Source organism: Vigna unguiculata, chromosome 7 (assembly GCF_037176805.1).
Source record: "Vigna unguiculata cultivar grain cowpea cultivar isolate G323 ecotype 2 chromosome 7, ASM3717680v1, whole genome shotgun sequence".
Lineage (NCBI taxonomy): Eukaryota > Viridiplantae > Streptophyta > Magnoliopsida > Fabales > Fabaceae > Vigna > Vigna unguiculata.
Window position 1 is genome coordinate 37,235,055 of NC_140798.1, and position 19,952 is coordinate 37,255,006.

Below are 19,952 nucleotides of genomic sequence, written 5' to 3' on the forward strand. Positions count from 1 at the left end.
TCCCTGTTCTTTTACAACAACAAAAAAAATTAAAAACTCTTATTCTCTTTAAACTCTATTCATCTTCTGTATCATTTAGATCCCCTTTTTGCTTCTTGGTCTTAACTCTATTTTTACAACTCCACTCCATTAATTTGTAAACTCTTTGTCTAATTTGTCTCCTCGGTTTTCTTCTCTATAGAAAATGTAATAGTTTTTTTTTATCATATTTTCATTTTCTACTTTGAATATGATATGTTAAATCAAACTTATTTATGTTAGTTGTGTGTATTTTCATGAATCCTATACGCGACAACGTGCATGGAAAGGTATTTTGTATTGTGTGACTTCTTTTAACGGTACACAGAACTACTTTCCAATTTTTATTTTCTGAAGTGCGCGCTAAAACATAGTTACATAAATTGCTTTCCAAAATAGCTACATGTTTATAAAAAGTAATTTATGAGATTATCTTTTTGTAATTTTCCATATCTTCTTCATTAGTGTTGCTGTATAATCTTGATTACTTGTCCTCATCAGAGAAGGAACACCAGTGACAGAAATTGAGAAAAACGAAAAAAAATCCTAGTGATTATTGTTAAGAAAAAAAAGGATGATAAATGAGCATAAAAGAAAAAAAAAAAAAAACTAACATAGTTCAGGTTGACTGGAGTGGCCCGCCATACTTGAATAATTGAGCGTGACACAAAATGTGAAGGAATTTGAAGCATTGGAGATTGATGTGTGTTGGGAGAGTGGTCCCATACAAAGTAAAACATTTAGATTTGGAGAAAAATGTTTGAAGTGGAAAAATATTCAATGTTTTGGTTAAACGGATTTAAACCTTACTGATTAATCTTAAACTCATTAAGAGGAAATGAAATTAGGTGTTGAGGATTGAGCACTAACACGCAAATATCCATAATGAAAGGAAGTGATTAGGGTGAGGGATCACTCAATTGACCCGAAATGGAGAAAAAAAGTTTGGTTGGGTTTTGAACAAAAAGAGAAAAGACGAGTCACGTGTGTGGGAAAATTGAGAGGAAAATGAAAGAAAAATACAAAAATATACATTATTTTCACCACTCTTTTGTGTTTACTAGTAGTAGTAACTAGAATAAATAAACAACTCTTTTCTGTTACATCCACTCCTCATCAATCAGCGCTGGAAACGCACCGTTTCACCCTCTCTTAGCGGCGCAGCTTGCCAAGCCGAAGCCGCAATCAGGGGCCGGCTATGCCAACCCAGAGTCAAACACCCTTGATTCTCTTCCACGCAGTAACCCTCGGCTGAGAACAGAGTCAACAGCATGCTGGCTTGTTTGTAAGCGTTCGAACCCAAATGCAAGGGCCTGAACCCGGCTTTAGCCAGCCGCTCCCTCCATTTCGCCAGCGGCTCGTGCCGCTCCAGTCGCGCCGGTCCCTCACAGCACACCACGTTGCAAATCTCCCTCTGCAGGTACATCTCGGCGAGACCCTTGTCCGGCTCCACCGAACACGCTTCCAGCGAGTCGAACACGGTGGAGTAGTAGTGCAGAGCCTCCGTGAACCGCTCCAGAAACCCTTCCCCGTTGTGGTTCGCTTCCTGCTCCACAACCGTCACGATCTTAGGGTTTAGACTTCGGATCCAGCCTAGAACCGCATCGATTCCCGAACCAAGCACGCGGTGTAGCTGCATGATCGAGTTCACTGCCACCGCCTCCTTCGGACTCACCTGCAGCATCCACGGCTTCACGTCCTCCAGCCGCCACGCTGCCACTCCGCGGAAGGTGAACCGCACGTTCACCGAGTGCGCCAGCTCCGCCAGCCTTGCGCCGATCTCGCGCAGTGTGTCTCGCTCGTCCGGCGAGGGAGTTCCCACGCCGGTGAGCCTCAGCGACGGCGGACCTCCCGGGCGGAGTGCTAGCGCTTGTATGAGAGCCGGCCACTGGAGCCCCTGCATCAGGTTGAAATCGATGACGTGGACGCAGTCGTGGCCGTTGAACGCTTCCAGGATCGCCTGGTTCGCAGTGAAGTGCGCGAACTTGAGGTAGGGGCAGGCCTCGTAGTAGTGGTGGTAGAGAACGTCGTTCTCGTAGGGGGAGGTTGGGAACGCTGCGCTCTGCGGAGATGAGATTCGGCGGCGCAAGGCGTCGATGAAGTAGCCGGCGACCTTCCCGATGCCGCAGGAGGTGTTCACGTGAGCCAGCAGTGCCTGCATGCTCTCGATGAGGGAGCCCGCGAATGCGAGGTCGCCACGTTGCACGGAATCCGCACACGTGATGAGCGTGTGAACGAGTCTTATCCCGGAGTCTTCTTCGACGGTGGTTACCATCCCCAGTTGGCGGTTCGGATCCGTGGGCAAATCGGGTAGGTCCGAAGATAGATCGTAGGGCAACGACACCGTCACGGTTTGGTCGAGCTCGGAGAGAAGCGTGTCGACCCAGGAACCTAAACCTATGTTGGAGGGATCGTAGAGGAGTGCATCGGAGACTACTTGAGAAATGTCCCTGGATGAGTTGACAGTGTTGATGGCGTTCTCTAAACGCTCCATATTCTCAGCCACTTGACAGAGCTCCGATGAGCGGACTTTGTAGCCCAGCCCCGCCAGCTGCCCGTCCATCTCCCTGGTCTTGCTTTCGCTGGAACTGCCGTTCATTTTGAAAGATGAAAGCAAAACAAAGGAATTTAATTAATTAAAAATTCAATTTGGTACTGGATGAATCAGGTTTTGTTGACATGGGGGAGAGATTTAAGTTATTCAGTGAGGAGGAGAGTGAAAAGTGAGTGATGAAAAAGAGGGAGGGAAAAGGAGAGAGAGAGAGAGAGAGAGAGAGAGTGAAAGAGAAAGGGAGAAAGGGATGTGTGAGGAAATTGACGGAGAAGCTGCCTTGTATAATGTATGAGGATGATGCGTTACTAGTTTGTGTTGAGTAGCTATCCGCGGTACTAATGCATCAAATTGATAGATACTACTGCTAATATAATTTCTGCCCTTTTTTAAAAGGTACCCCTAATGTCGCGGTAACGTGCCCTCGATTTTTAGTACCCTAAAGGTGCCAACCTGCCCTACATGCTCTGCTCTGCCCTTCCCACTCTCGTCTTTGGATTTGGGAGGGTTATTCAGGCCAACATAAACAGCTGATACCCTTTCATCATTACTATGCTGCATTGCTTGCTAACCGGGTATAACTCTAGATTCATTTGCATCACTCTACACTTTAAAATTGGATTCCCTGTATTTATTTTATAAAGGTATAAGAATTTGATACACAGTCTTTTGTATAATGTGATATTTATTTCTATAAATTTATTTACTATAAAATGTAATATAATATAATTGTTCTCTCTTTATGATTTATTTATACGAAATACTATAATTAATATATTTGTATTAAAAAGTTGGATTGGTCAGATTCTGTTTCATTTATTACTATTTTTTTGGGTCCATACAAGGGAATTGAATGCTATGCTTTACTAATATATATATATATATATATATATATATATATATATATATATATATATATATATATATATATATATATATATATATATATATATATATATATATATATATATATATATATATATATATATATATATATATTTCTAACCTATTGAACTGTTTTAGTGTGCTGTAACTGTTAGGCTTATTACTTAAAACGTTTATATTATGGTTAATCAATCTAATCAATCAAATGAATATTAAGAGGATACCTTTTTCTGTTTTTTAATTTATCAACCAGAGATAAACAGATTCAAAGCAAGTAACAAAACTAATTAAAGGTTTGGCTTAAGGCCCTTCAAAGTAGCCAACACTAGTTCCTCACTATTATAAAAGAAAGTACAAATGAACTCCAGTAGTACAGGGAGACAATTAAAATTTTTAGTTAATACATCATGTGGTTCTTAGTACACTCAAGTAAAAAGAAAGGTAATGTCTGCAAAAAATGTATACAGTTTTTTCTATATGTTCTTGATTCACTTATTGTATAGTATTAGGACCCCAATTATTCAGTTTCCTCATCCATCAAAACCAGATAGGAGAAATGTGGGGTGGTATGTGGCCATGAAAAAATCTACAGAAGCTAAATGTAGGTATACTGCTCAAACTATTAAGTCAAATCCAGGACTGGATGGAATAGTTGCATTTGAAGGAGTTCACTCCACTGATATGAGCAAAAATATCTGAGGAATCAACCATATCGTCTTCATCCTTCACAACTACCTGCAGGTTTAAAAAACTACATCAACAAATAATTGAGAAGGTACAAATGAAAAAGATTCTCTTGATTTTAACTCGGGCTGGTTGAATGAAAAGAGCCCTCTTAAGTGTTGTTTAATAAATCAATGAGCCTTGGAAATCTTACTTCTTCTTCGTCATCATCTTCATGATTGCTACTAGTAGTTCTATTGGTTTCTCCAAAGTCATCATTCTTTGCAAACCTTCCTCGAACCCGAGGTCGGCTATCTGCCAGAGTTTTGCGGCAGGCATACTGCACATTTGGTTGCATCGTTAGTTGAACTTGGAAGTATGCAATATGAAGTGGTTTATAAGCAAGGAGTACCTTTTGCATATATATGCTAACGTAACATCATGAGATTTTAATTTTGTTTGATGATGAGGCTGTTTTGAAGAGGGGAAGGAACTTGAGTGTACCTTAATTTTCTTGCTGAAGTTTCTTTCATTTCTTTTCTTCATGTATCTATTGATCTTTTCTTTCCTTTGCTCAACAGAAAGTTTTCCAACCTTGAATGAGGAGTCCTCTAAGTTAGAGATTTCAGGTGTTAGAGTGGTAGAACTACCACCCCCGGGAACTAGTTGCTGACTCTCAGTACCAAGTGCCTAGGAAATAAATTACAAACAAAATCAGTTACTTTCTTGCTCAGCGCAAAGGGAAATTGGTCATCACAAACTATCATTAACTTGGTTAGAGGTTCTGGAAAGCGATATGCTAAAAGAGTCACTTATGAAGTGGGTCTTTACTGATGGTGGTGCTGCTTGTTATCAATTTTTGTGGAAAGTTGCCATTCCATTCTGACTCGCGCTACTAACTAGCTCAGATTTTATGCTACTTTATAAAGGTGAGAATGAGATTATAAAGTGGTTGATATGCTGGCTACTGTTTTGATGGATATGGGCATATATTCTACGGGGCATACAGCTTCTTAGAAATTTTTGGGCCATTATGGTTCGCAAACTTTTCACCTCCTGTAAAACCCCTCTTTATTGTCAAGAACCTTACTGCTGCGACCTTTCAGACTAGAAACCTGAAAGAGCAAGCTTATAAAAGCAACTTAGCATTAAAAATAAATAAATAAAAAATCTTGGACAATTGACTTCTTTTTCTGTAATTTCTGAGCACTGAACACTTTTTATTTGGATGACAGTTAACAAAATGCAATGACGGAGAATTTAACTAAAATAGTTTGAAAATCATACATACCTGAAGGTCCGGAGGGTTAAACACCCGCTGCATTGAATCTGTACAATACATTCTTCCATTTTCTCCTTGGTATTCCAATTCTTGTGTCTGAAGTTCAGAACCAAGAAGAATGTTTCCACCAAAATATCCAGAACTATCAGTTGATAAGGCAGTAGTAAGGGGGCCTGTAGGCATGTATGGTGGCATGCCAGGACTGAGATAAGTGCAAGGAGATGAAGGGTTGAGAGGCACATAAGAAGGAACAGAAGATATGCAATCCTCTTCAAATACAGAAGGTAATGGAGCCCCCATAAGTGGAGGTGCAACGGGGTCAGTGGGATACTGAGAGAAGCCCTCCACAACCGAAAATGCTGGTAATTGGACCTGAGGCTGCACAGAAGAGAAATCAAACTGTTCTTGCTGGGATGTGACTGGGAGAAATGGAGGAACATTGAAAGATGGAGATAGTGAGAAGTCTATGGAGGCAGAGATGTCATTTTCCATATCTTCTTGGGGGTCATCAAAGATAATAGACAGGTTACTACTGTTGGTTGTGTTGTTGTTGGTGGTGGTGGTAGTGCTAGTTGGCGTGGTGACTGTGTTGCTATTGCTATTCAATTTATTTTCTACATCTACAGTTAAAGATTTGTTTGTTGTGGCATACGAGGAGTTCTCCTCATAGCAACAGTTTGAGCTGGAAGTAACCTCAGAATTTGGCAGAGCCTCTGAGAAAAGTTCAGCGTTATAAAAGTCGAAAAGTCGAGCGCTAAAAGGGCTTGAAATTTCTTCCTGCAGAAAGTGATGTAAATACAATCTAAGCATCATGACTACCAAAAGAAACTGCTAAATACATTGATAACAACATTTAAATATACCCTTTTATAAACAGTTAGAAGACTGATTCTACACCTTATGGGACGGTTATGTGATCTTATCAGACTCGTTTCTATCAACAAAGGAGGAATTGAGATCAATCGTATAATTATCAGAGTCTAAACTTTCAAAAGGATAATATTCTCTTGTTAGAATCAGTCTAAACTTTGGTTTAATGCATGTCTTCATCAAATAGTGAGCATTCTGAATTGAGTAAGTAACACGCGTCCAAGCATCAGGTATGTTCATCATCACTCTGTCTAGAAATAAATTAAATATATCATGTATAATACCCTACGATGAAGAACTCCAAATATAGATTTAGTTGGTTGTGCCATCTAGTCAGTTGTGTTTATATTTGGTCATGTGCAGATAATAAGTTCTACATGAGAGTTGTTTCTTTTGTAACATGAAAAGGATGGGCATTTATGCCTTAATGGGACAATGTTACATTTATGTTTGTAACAAAGACGGAACCTCATCCCATGCTACGTTGTGTTTGTTCGACGTATGGAAACTGATTTAATGGGGATGTGAACTGTTTCTTAAATCCCCTCTTCCTCTCACACTGAATAAGAATATCAACATTGGCAAATGGACAAGCACAGGCAGGTATGTATTTGTGTATTCCACAATAATTGAAAGCTACGTTTAAATGGCTATCACACTGCAAATCATGCAGAAATAGTTATCACTTTGCAGTTTACGATGTTGCCCTCAGAAAATGACATATTGGTGAATTGTATTGTCTGAGATTTGATAGGATAATATTACAAAAAGATAAAGCCTAATAATTCTTACGGAATCTCTATTTTTTTTTTTTCTTATTGCTTGTTAATAAGCATTATGCTCCCCAACTATATAATATTGGATAGAAAAAAGAAGGAATTTGAGAAATAATGGATTGTAGATATCATATGAAAGTTGCAACAAAGAGAAAGAAAGAAAGAAGCGATGATATGATTGATGTGTTTACAATGGGGAGTTGCTGTTGCGGTTCGGCCTTTGGTGGCAGTGGCTGATCAAAAACATCCTGCAACATGGTGTATCCCCTGGCAAGAGGCAATGAAGCCAGCCCAGAAAGTTAAGAAAATAGAAAATGTAGACAAAAAAGTATATGTGGAGAGAGATGGTATATATATAATTGTACTATGATGTCGGAAAATTGTGTTGTGATGAGACACGTGTGTAGGAGAGTGCAGAGGGAGAGCCCATAGGGAAGAGGGAGAGAAAGAGGGGGAAGTTATGTGATGAGTGGTTAGTTAGCTAGGATGATGGAGAGTATGAGGGTGTCAAAGACTGAAAGAATTAGTTATGTTGATATATAGGGCCATTGGGTTGTCCCTTTAGGCGTCACCCTGGCGTCAACACGAGACACACGCTCGCCCATTCATTCACTCCTTTCCTCACTTGGATTTTCTGTTGACCTATTCCCTTTTCCACACTCTCTTTCTTTGTATTTTTTTCTATTATTCTATTTATCATTTTTAATCTTACCATTATCATTGCATTCAAATCATATAACATATCTACCACCTCATGTGCATTGCATTGTTAGTTTGTTCAAACATTCCATGCCTGTCAATGTTCTGTTCCACATGTTCTGTTCTTTCTCTTCTCTCCACTTCAATGTCTAATACCAACTAATGGGACAATCATCATAACACCTCTTGCTCACCATTACAGAATGCCTCATTAATTGCCTACATTTTACACACATCTATATACCAAATTTAACATAAATTCGCAAACAACCATGGTATAGTTAGGTATGGGGTTTGGCATAGTACTACAACATTTGTTAGCTACAGTCACATTTATTTTCTTACTAGCATTTATTATAAATGTTAATATGTTACCGTACATATATTATATCTACATTTTCTTAAAAAATTTACTATAAAATATATTATCAATTTTATTGTAACATTATTTTAAAAACGTTACCATAAATCAATATTTTTTTTCTACTTTAGTAACATTCTTTTATTATAACTAACAAAAATGCCAATATAAAATAAGTTTATAAATTAGAATAACAACTTTTAGATAAATATTATTATAAATTATATAAAGTTATATTTTGAATAGATGTTATTATAAATACATTTTTTTTACTTTAGTAACATTTTTTTATTATAACTAATAAAAATGTTACTGTAGAATAAGTTTATAAATTATAATAACAATTTTTAGATAAATATTATTGTAAATTATATTAAGTTATATTTTGAATAGATGTTATTATAAACTATTAAATTATATTAATAATTATACTGTAAATCTTTTCAAATAAATGTCATTATTATATTTGTATTTTTGTAACTAGTAGTTACATAAGTTATAATATTGTCTATTATAATTAGATTATAATGCTTTTAAATATTAAAATAAAAAATGTTACCATTAATTTATATATATATATATATATATATATATATTATATCATATATTTATCACTGTATCATATATTCATCTTTACACAAACATAAGTTTATTTAGTTCTCTTTTTTATCAACTTATAGAATGACACTGAATCTCCTAGACCTGACTCTTCAATCAGGCGGAACAAACACTTCCTCAATCTCCACTCCCTAAACCTGCCAGGCTCAGACTCGCTTGGGAAGACGACGCTGTAAGCACAGCGCGCACAAAAACAAAAAGGAAAGTGGTTTGCATGAGAATGTCGAGGTTCAGAGTCTCGTGTGTGGTGAAAATGTTTTGGATTTTAAAGGTAGAGAGATAGGTAATCGATTCGATTTGTGTAGGTTTCTCAAATATTGTTTTTCTTTTTTTGGGTTTAATGTTTTTACTATTGCACTATTTTTTTTTGAAAAAAATAAATAAATAAATAATGTGTGAACGCTCCCTACATCAGAAGTGTTCTAGTGGGAAGGGATAGGGATGTGAGGGGCAAAATACTAAAACGTAAGTATGAAAATGTTTTTTCTCTGCCTCTGGTTTTGCTGGACTGGATTATTTGGTTGAGTTGACGGTGTTTTGGAAGGCAAAAGTTTTTTTAGCCATTTATTAAGCTTCATAGTGCAAGAATTTTGTTTTCTCGTTTAACAGTTTAACAGTACGAGAGGTCGTGTCGTGTCACCATTCAGTGTACATGTTACATGTCTCTTGGTATCCACTGAAAATGCTTTCTATTTGAAGATGTTTGAAAATAGTCTACAAAACTTATTCCACCACAATGCTTCATCTTTTATACCCGTTTGTTTCTATTGGCAGGAAATGTTGGTATTTGATAATAATGTCCGAAACTTCACCCTTTCACCCTTTTTTTATCAATGTGATGTTTTTTCTCGTTTCATCAACTATATATTGAAGCATTTCACTCATTTTTTGTTGTCATGAGACATTAATGTTTCGTAGTATTCTTCTAATTATGATATTAATAATAACAGCTGTGTAGATGGAGAAAAAAAAGTACTCCATTCATGAAAATTTTTCTTTTTTGTATGTATGTAGTGGGCTAGTATCCAGGATTTTTAAGAGATCAGTGAAAATTCCTTAAAACTGTTGTGAATAAGTTGTTGAGTTCATGCATGAGACCCATCCTGGAATTCTCAGGTTATTTTTCCTACTTTGAAGTTTTCTTACTTTTGGTAGCATGTTATTTATTATGATACAAATCATGGTTTGGTAGAATATGATCTTAATCTAAGCTAACCTCTTTACTTGTTATTTGTTTCTGTGCAAGCCTAAGTTTGTAAATTTGTGATCACTCAAGTAATTGGCTGCAAGTTTTTCTCTCCACAAAGTGTAGCCATTTTATTATACAACCTTGCATATGACTTGAGTAGATGGGATAATCCCTCACACTCTTATGCATAAACTTCAGTACGAGAGTACGAGATAATCCCTTGACACAGTGATTGGTATTGGTATTTTAGATGGGAGAAAATGAACCGTTTGTGTCTGAGTTTTTGAAAGGCCTTCCCACCACCATTATGTTCTCTTAAATTCACGATTTTCATGACTCATTACTAGTTCAATCTTTCAAAATTTGAGGGACTAAAAATAAGATACATGTCCTTTACCTTGACCCCCTAAACTTGTTATGGATATTAATTATTGGTATAGCTATGGCCTTTATTCATTTTTAATGTTGTTTTGAGTGAGTTGCTATTTCTTATTTCTTATATAAAAGAGATAGGGGTCTTGTTTCATTAATTAGTTATTTCTTGTTCTTTATGTCTAAATTTTGTTATTTTTGTATCTCTTATTCTCCTATTATTTGTACTTTCCATTCTTTTCCTCTAATAAACCATTTTCTGTTGGAAAAAATAGAAGACTTTGGGTGTAATTTGACTATATACTTATAAATTGTTACTTTTATTCTAATTTTTTTCAATGTTTTTCAGGTCAAGGGAAAGGATTTGATGTAGATTTAATTAACTTGAGATCAGACGCTGTAAGTATCCTGTGATTGCAAGTAGCGGTGTTGGTGATCCTGCAAACTTTTCTGATGTGTTCAATGAAACAAATGCATCAGCAGCACTTGCTGTTGGCATTTTTCACAGGAAGGAGGTATTAATTCTATTACCTTATAGAAACAAATTGGCAAACTTTATGAAGATATTTGAGAGTACTTTTTATTTATACTTTTGACTTATTGATGATCTATGGTCATCTAATGCAGTTAGTGCTAACATCTTCGATATTTGTAGTACAGATTCTTGTTTAGGCAATGCTACAATCCTTGTCAGTGGAGTAAAGTATAAAATGGTATTTAACACTATTGGACCAATATCAATCGATATAGCTTTAAAATAAATCAGCCATGGTTTGAAAATATTGATCTCATATGGAAGTGGAAATTTTACTTAACAGTTCATAACTGCCTGAAATATATTATTTCAGGTGCTTTCAGAAAGGTAATAGTATCATATATTTATAAGAAGCACTACAATGATATGCAAAATTAATGATTGAAGTTGAATTCATGTTTCTCTATTTTATTGCCAGCCTTGAAATCTTGTTTGAATTCATTCTATCTTTTTCTTAATTTTACATGAAATTTCTCACAAGAAAATAAGGATGTGAGAATGAGTTTCATGCATTCTTTTGAATGGTGTTTCCTTTACTTGCAAGTTGCAATAGATTTACGCACTGTTAATGTCGTTTATGGTGATTTTCTACTGAACAGGCTAACTGGAAACAACATAAAGCAATCAAAGGAGGAATATCAGCTTGCTTTGAACGGGTTAGTCTTAGTTCATCACAGGTGGGCGTTAGAGGTAATACTTTTTGTTTATCTCACAATGACATAGAGGAGCATTTTTACATTGTTTTTTTCAATAAAAGCTTTTATCTCTTCTCTTTTTTCCCATCTAACTTCGTCTTGATTTTGATCATCCTTCTCTCCTCTGTCTTGAGATGTAAAATACCAACGGTTTCCTGTTGATAATTTTGTCAATTCTCTTAATTTTTCAAATAGTGAACCCAACATTGCAACTGTGATTTGGTCGGCATTGTCGGAGAAAGGTCATTATTGGTTAAAGGACGGTTAGATCAAGGTTATTCATAATTTTTTTGCGATTTGGATTGATGATAAGCGTGCATGTTGTGTTTAGAACAAATTATTGATATTGTTTATGATTTTGATTTAGTATTTTATTGTTAATGGTACCTACAATGTTCTCTTGCACTTTATTTGTATAAAGCTTTACATTAATAACATATTTACAATGTTGTCTCTATAGATATGTCGTCTCTGTCACGAAAAACACTTTTAAGTAATTTTAGTAACGTTTTTAACATATAACCTTTTATTAAAAAAACAGTTACCTTGAAAACTAATTAAACTGTTCAAAAGTATACTCATCAATACTTTTTGTTACCTTGAAAAAATTAGGAGAAGTTTACCTCTTAGATTAAGAAAGGAAAAAAACTTTCAGTTAGTAAGTATATATAAAGGTATTAATTTGTCGAGAATTCGTATTATTCTAATTGATGAATGTCTAAGGATCATCATAATTTTTAATTAAAATTTTATTTATGTGATGTGATCTGGTTCATAATAATTTTAGAATATTAGTTTTAGATAAAACCAAATGAAAAATATCATCACTTGTAATATTCTAATAGCTTCATTATTTTATTCCCTTGCCCTCTCAGTTAACTTTCTTTTATATAGTTAAGAGAAGTTCTCGTGTAGCATTAACAAATTTGAGTACTATAACATTTTCGAGTAAAATATCATTTTACTCAATTTTTGTGAGAAATTTGAAAAATAAAATTCAATATTTGATCCTAAATACTAAATAATCACGTAAGAATATTTTTGTGAATAAAAATTCATCACAATTAAAAATATTGTGACTACTCTAATTTATTGTATCACTCCTCAAGTTCAATCATTCAAAATAAATATTTATTCAAAATAAATATTTGCGTTAACATTATTTATAATGTAGTCAAAATAAATAATAATATTTATTTTAAAAATTAAATATTTAACATATAATATGTACAAAAATATATATTAAATACAAAATTTCATAGTAAGTAGAAAAACATATGTATGAGATTAAAGTGTTAAAATTTATACAATAATTATAAAATTGATTAACTAATATATTACATCTATGAAAATAAATCATATGAATATCTTATTATCCACATATCACGTATTTGAAAATTTTTCAACAAAGAAAAAAATCAAAACTCAAATAATTAATTTGTCTAGACTATGTTATGTTATGATTGATTAATTTCTAAGGATGGTTACAATTTTTAATTAAAAAATTATTTGCTTTATTTAGTTCATAATAATTAGAAAATTATTTTTAGATAAAACCAATTAAAAACATCACTTGTAATATTCTAATAGTTTTACTATTTTATTTCCTTGCAATCTCAGATAACCTTTTTTTACATAGTTAATAGAAGTTCTCATGTAACATTAAGAGTAATGTCCTAGTGTAGTAGATATAGGTGAAGAACGGATTGTTCTCTACGAAATTTGGATATTATAACATCGTCAAGTAAAATATCATTTGCTTATCATATATTAGTGGAAGTTAGACGCTTTCGGTACTACATTCTTTCATGTAATTCAAACCTGTTGTGCAAAGGCATAGATATTGAGATGGCTTGTATCATGAGTGAGGAAACAGTAAACGAAACATAGAAACATCTATAAAAATCAGATAGATTATCACAATCATTCATATGAAAACAATAATGAATGCATTTTTAAATATGATATATGAAAGTTACTACTCATATTCTACCTATCCTATTACTCGTATCCTATCTGCCCTATTCTACCTATCCTATTACTCGTATCCTATCAATACATAGAATAATTTTTTAATAATAAATTTTAACCATTTGCATCAAGCTCAAACTTCCTTATTACATATGCGATGACAATTTTGACCATGTAACTATAAAAAGAACTTGTTGAAGTAAACTTCGTTTGTTCACATAATCAATGTGTTGAATGGAAAGTCGTTTCAACTAAAAGAACCAAGCATGTCGTATGACAAAGAAGAAAAAAAAAAGGTGATTTCAGTACGAGTCAAATACAACCTTGACCGTTGGAACTTTGCTTTTGAATAATGGCATACCAGCATTAACCACCCAAATTAAATTGAAGGCCAGAGATTTAATATAACTGTTCAAATATAATTTAACCGTAATCAGGGAAAAGTTTTTCAAAAAGCTCATTGTTAATAGACAGGAAAAAGATTACATCATAAACAGATCAAACACGAGTAATTATATTTTAATACACTCAATCAAGGTTTAGAAGACATGAACCAAAGTCAATTAAATTACATAGTTGTAGATACGTTCTGTCATGTGGCCAACCAGTTTCCACCAATAGACATCCTTGTTCTTTTTGAATACATCTGAGAGCGTAGTGGCACTGCTTTAAACCATCACCAAAGGACTTGTCTCTAATTTGTTTAGTTTGTCAAATCAAATTGTAAAACCAGTGTTATATTTGTGGGTACTGAACTGAGGTACAAACTTCTCATGTTGTATACCTGGCCTTCTATAGTTAATGCATATATTTGCATGTAGAATATTCTACTACACAACCTTGTGTGCACACCATTTCGCTTTCACAAACCCAAACTTTAAAAAAAATGGAATTTCAAGCAACAATACATTACTAAAAGAATTTGGAACATGTCAGAGAATAGAGTAGGAACATCAAATTGATAAATAGTTCAAGGCTAAACTAAACTACATCCAAACAGAGAAGAAAAGTAGAAGAGAGAAAAGCTTCTTTTGGACATCAAACAAGCACCTTAGCCTTGAAAAGGGGAAGCATGCGCAAAACCCCACAACTGCACATAATAGAGATATAGTGAATGATGATTCTACATTAACAAATAAAGAAATGTGGAAGTAGTGTATTACCTCGACATTCTTCAACTGAAACTCTGGACTGTGAGCAAGACACGAGTTTCCAAATGTTTCACTTGGTCCACTAGTACCAGATAACCTTTTCAACCAAAAGGATGCATTCAATAAGAGAATCCAATAGAGCTACTTCAATGACAAATTAAATGTACTGGAACAAAACTAAGCGACATTATTAAATACTTACAAATCCTCTTCTAAGCATAAAGCATAACTACCCCCACCACCAAGTGCAAGTAAATCGTTCATACACATGCAGTAGTATCGGTTGACACCTGCACATACAATTAACACAAGTTCAGAGAAATAATAAAAGTTGAGAACTTTATACCGTGAACAAAGATAATTTATTGTTCTTATTATAGAAATAGAGTAAAGTAGTAAGGACTCCAAATGGTTCTAAAAACTTCAGACACCAGAACATCTAACATTTCTTATTGTCTTGATAAATTATCGTTTCTTCCTTTCGTTATATATGTAAACTGAAAATCCTTATAAGTGCAATGGTCAAAATGATTAAAACATATTGATATTCTCGTGGGAAAACAACTTTTTCTAAAGAAACAATTCAAAAGGTTTTTTTATGATCGTAAAAGTATGTGATTATCTGTAAAGAGTTCATATTTGTAAAATACTAATTCTGCAATGATCTGAAGTACGGTGAATAGTCATATTTACAATACGTATTAAAGAAGACCCAATGATTCCATTGATCCCAAACCTTTCTCAATTGCAACTTAAACTAAAAGAAGACATTCAAGAGGTGACAATGAGCCAGTTTTTTCTAACAAAAAGATTATTCCTATATCAAGCTTACATACTTCCACGTTATAAAATCCAGGTCCTGCTGAATATTGATGACTGCAATACAACATTAAGTTAAGATATTTAACCAACACATGTAAGTGTCACTCTAGCTGATACGAACTTGTCCGTTTGTTCACCAGTCGGACAATGCATCAATTTAAAACATTTTCCCAAGTTCCATCAAAATTCCTACCAAAAATTATGCATTAAAATGATGAGAATCCTTACCAGTAGGTAGAAACAACCTTGGCTGACCATATACAGTTGTAAAGACAAAAGTTTCATTCGTTCCCTGTCACCACAGTATACAAAATAAAATCACACTTCAAGATGAAAAAAGTTCCTTCACAAAGAAGCATTATCCATGAAAAAAGAGAGTTGACATACTTGATATTTTCGCTTTGCTGTAGGTTTCAAGGGACATTCTAGCAACCCTCCAAAAACAGCACCTTGCATATCTCCCACGATCTAATCGTTTTGCATGATAGACAATAATTCATTGTTAACAAAAGAACCACACCTTGATATGTAGATGAAATATTATGTGTACACCACGACTGGAAAATAGTTCTGAAAGGTTGACATACCAGCAAACCGGGACACGAAAGCTCAGCACTCTTGCGAATAAGTGTTCGAAGTGATACGCCATGTTTTAACGTACTGCCCTTAATATAAAGAACAAATGTTGAATCAATATTTCAAAGCAATGGCAAATTACTTTCAATACAAAAAACAAAACCCTACTGAGAAAAGTTACCTATATAGTAAGACCCATTGGCGTCCTTTCACTATATTAGGGAGGCATATTTCCAAAAATTCATACAATTCAGGAGATATAAAAGTAGATTCATCACTAAGATTGAGTCGAGACTTCTTTGAAGTCTTTGGCGTTTGCATCTCATTTGCTTCCTCAAAAACCTCAGAACTGCTACTGCTCCTTCTAGAGGTATGGTCCTCGTTAGTATTATTGTCATTACCATCTTTCACTGAGTCCATATTACTGTACATGGGACTACAGTCAACATAATTATCAGATGGAACATCCTGATAGTCAAAATTCTCATAATTATATCCAGCAGAAGGTGATTTACTCTCATTTTGATACTTGCTTGTATTGGAACTATCAAAGCTGATCGAAGGGATAATGTAAGATAAATATGAAGACGCGGGTTTATCCTCTTGAGAATAAGGACTATTCTGCACAAATAAAAACCTCATTTCAAATATAAAAGATAAATAAAGCAAGGTAAGGGGTTATTTTTCCAACTGGGATAAGTAGAACAAATTAGTACAATGTTACTATAATGCATGGCATTTGTACTGGAAGCATAAAGCAGTGACATAGGACATTTGAGGAAAAAAAAATATATTAAACCTGGTGATGCACCTAAATTTTTAAATAAAGTAAACCTACTCCAAATAAAGTTTGCTATCCACCTGAAAATTCAATCCCTTCATGATATAAGACAGATAGAAGAAGAGAAGGAATCATTTTCCTGGTTCATTTTCTACCCACCCCAACAAAATAACGAATAGCCCAAAAGCCGAATCTATATTCTACAACACTCGCAGCCAGTCAAACAGAACTCACGGCCATACCACATATATAATACATGCTACCAAAGACAGATAACAGAATAATACTAACTGTTAGTAATGTACACAGGCCATAAAACATAATTCTTCATGTGAATAGAAAACAGTAAAAAACCCATATACTCGATTACAATTCAAATTGAAAACAATATTCAGCTTATTAACGAAATGAAGCAACACGATTGCCTTTTCTTCCTTCTCTACCATGTATCTTCGGCGCATTTGTCGGAAAACTCAAAACCGTGATGAAAAATAATTAAGCCAACTTAACCCAGATTCAGATTTATTCACACACATAAATCAGATTGAAGATCGAGGGCAAAGACGATCAAAGCTTGTGTTCAAGGACAAAATAAGAGTGCCCACCACACCAAGCTCAGATTTTTATTTAATCGAGAATGACATGCACGATAACAAATAAGCAAATGCAGATCATGAAAAAAGAATACCTGGGACGAGGAGGAGTTGGGAAAGAGATGAGAGAACTTCTGCGTCACTTTGTCTCTGAAAGAATGCATTTTGAAGAGGCGAATTATGAATGCGATTCCATGAAATGTGATGAAAAATAAAGGGTTTGTATGGTGTTGTAAAGAATGAGAATTGGGAATTGGGAATTGGGAATTGGGAATGAGGAATTAGGAATTGGGAACGACAGGAGTATGAGTCGGTGGTGACAGAACACGACAACAAACAAAGAGGTGAAAAGAAGCCCAAAACGTAAATTAAGCAAGATTGATTGGTTGACGGGACAAAGATTTTATTTACGTCACCAAACAACGTTAAATTAATATTAATCTTCTCAATTCTGTTAATTTCACCGATCTCTTCAACATTTTCATGCTTTTCCTCTTTATTTTTCTGTTTTTGTTTTTCTAATAGTTGTTTTTATTCTGTCTTCTCGATTTTTTAACAACATTATATTGCTCCTAATATATATAAATGAAGCTCTTTAAAAACTTATGTATATTTATATAATGCTAATTATGCTAATTGATCATAGGGTTTTCATTTATATTTGTATATTCTTAATATATGACAAAATTACTAATATAAGACACAACACGTTGATGGCGTGACCATATGAACCAATAAATTAATGCACCTTTTTAATTAATATATATATATATATATATATATATATATATATATATATATTAACAAACACACACACAGGCACTGTCATGTATGTGTATCCGCAATTTTTAATTTTTATAAGATCAATAATATTTATTTTTAAAACATATATAACAAATTGTAAAATAGTTATTAAATAAAATAAGGTTTTTGAAATAACGGTCAAAATAAAAAAGATTTAAAAATAACGGATAAAAAATAATTATAAAATAAATAAATTTTAAAATATAATTAAAGGTAAAATTGGAAAATGAGAAGTGGACACAAAAAGATGAATTCCCTTTATATATTGTTATAGATGAATGATAGTATTTTAGTAGGTGATAATATATAAAATAAATTTATATTTATATTTATATTTATTAAAAATGAAGTGAAATGATAAAAATAAAGTGAAATGAATAGAAAAGTTAATTGTTGATGAATAAAAAAATAAGATAAAAAATTTTATAGAAAATAGGTAAAAAATAACCATTAATTTTAAAAAATAATAAATAATTATATTATAAAGGGTAGAATTGGTATTATGAAATGTGGACACAAAAGAGGGAATCCTCTTTATTATTTACTAGCGCTATCGTGTATGTGTATATACATTTTTTAAATATGCGTGATATTATATTAATAGGTGATAATATTATAATGTTATTAAGTTAATATATATATATATATATATATATATATATATATTAAAATTATATTTATTAAAAATAAAGTGAAATATATCATAACAAATAAAAGAATATCCATTGATAAATAAAGAAGAAGAGAAAAAATAGAAACATCTGATTTTATAAAAAGTTTGTAGAAGTAACGGTCAATTTTTAAAAATTTAATAAATTATTATATTTAAAGGGGTAAAATCGGTATTTTGAAAAATAGACACAAAAAGGGGAATCCCCTTTATATATTGTTATAGATTATTATAAAAAAAATAAGATAAATTTTTTTATAGAAAATAGGTAAAAAATAACCATTAATTTTAAAAAATAATAAATAATTATATTATAAAGGGTAAAATTGGTATTATGAAATATGGACACAAAAGAGAGAATCATCTTTATTGTTATACTAGTGTAAACACAGGCGCTATCGCGCCTGCATGTACGCATTTTTCGAATTATATTAATAATTGATGATATTGTAATGTTATTAAGTTAATGAACAAAATAAAAGTATATTTATAAAAATTAAAGTAAAATGTATGAAGAAAATATGAAAAAAATAATTGTTGATGAATAGTATGAGAAAAAAGAAAAAGGAGATAAATAAATAGTTTTATAAAAACTTGTAAAATTAACCGTTAATTTTTAAAAATTTAATAAATAATTAAATTGTAAAGGGTAAAATTGGAATTATGAAATATGGACACAAAAGAGGGAATCCCCTTTATATATAGTTATATATATATATATATATATATGTTAAATTACTACCGAATAAAATTTTTTACCATATTATTACTATTATTAACACTGTTAGTATACTAGTATATAACAATAGGTATAATGATCTCTAATGAATATAAATTATTAAAATCAGAATATAAATAAATCAATAGAGTATATAAATAAATCAATAACCCTATATCTCAATCTCCTATACGTAAATCAATAACCCTATATCTCAATCTCCTCCCTTCGATGCTAATTTATAACTATATATAAAGGAAATTTCCTCTTTTGTGTCTACATTTCATAATTTCAACTTTACCCTTGACAATTTAATTATTTATTAAATTTTTTAAAATTAACTGTTACTATT

General features: G+C 33.0%; 3 protein-coding genes and 1 long non-coding RNA gene across 5 annotated transcripts; 1 reads left to right on the plus strand and 3 right to left on the minus strand.

The window, feature by feature from the left end:
* Positions 1–1,027: 1,027 nt before the first annotated feature.
* LOC114191473 (protein SLENDER RICE1-LIKE 1-like) lies at positions 1,028–3,104 on the minus strand. Its single transcript, XM_028080653.2, has one exon. It carries the CDS (start codon positions 2,615–2,617, stop codon positions 1,139–1,141), a length of 1,479 nt encoding a protein of 492 aa, XP_027936454.1. The 5' UTR covers positions 2,618–3,104; the 3' UTR covers positions 1,028–1,138.
* A 702-nt stretch (positions 3,105–3,806) lies between these two features.
* On the minus strand, positions 3,807–7,539 carry LOC114191474 (uncharacterized). Its single transcript, XM_028080654.2, has 5 exons — positions 7,237–7,539; positions 5,409–6,176; positions 4,622–4,807; positions 4,332–4,457; positions 3,807–4,189 (listed from the first exon to the last, which is right to left on the minus strand). The coding sequence occupies exons 1-5, from the start codon at positions 7,300–7,302 to the stop codon at positions 4,082–4,084; spliced, it is 1,254 nt and encodes a 417-aa protein (XP_027936455.1). The 5' UTR covers positions 7,303–7,539; the 3' UTR covers positions 3,807–4,081.
* LOC114191475 (uncharacterized) lies at positions 4,803–11,945 on the plus strand. The gene is made up of 5 exons (XR_003605939.2): positions 4,803–5,046; positions 5,353–6,872; positions 8,824–8,994; positions 10,634–10,799; positions 11,419–11,945. It is a non-coding gene; the product is annotated as an uncharacterized LOC114191475 (long non-coding RNA).
* Positions 11,946–14,374: 2,429 nt separating this feature from the next.
* Positions 14,375–17,788, minus strand: LOC114189787 (uncharacterized). Of its 2 annotated transcripts, none has more exons than XM_028078473.2 (8): positions 17,504–17,788; positions 16,216–16,655; positions 16,046–16,118; positions 15,846–15,926; positions 15,687–15,750; positions 14,839–14,926; positions 14,649–14,733; positions 14,375–14,575 (listed from the first exon to the last, which is right to left on the minus strand). In XM_028078473.2, the coding sequence occupies exons 1-8, from the start codon at positions 17,570–17,572 to the stop codon at positions 14,537–14,539; spliced, it is 939 nt and encodes a 312-aa protein (XP_027934274.2). In that variant the 5' UTR covers positions 17,573–17,788; the 3' UTR covers positions 14,375–14,536. The 2 variants fall into 2 exon arrangements, with proteins under 2 accessions (XP_027934274.2, XP_085531684.1); XM_085675558.1 differs by having other exon boundaries at positions 16,216–16,650; positions 17,504–17,696.
* Positions 17,789–19,952: the final 2,164 nt, after the last annotated feature.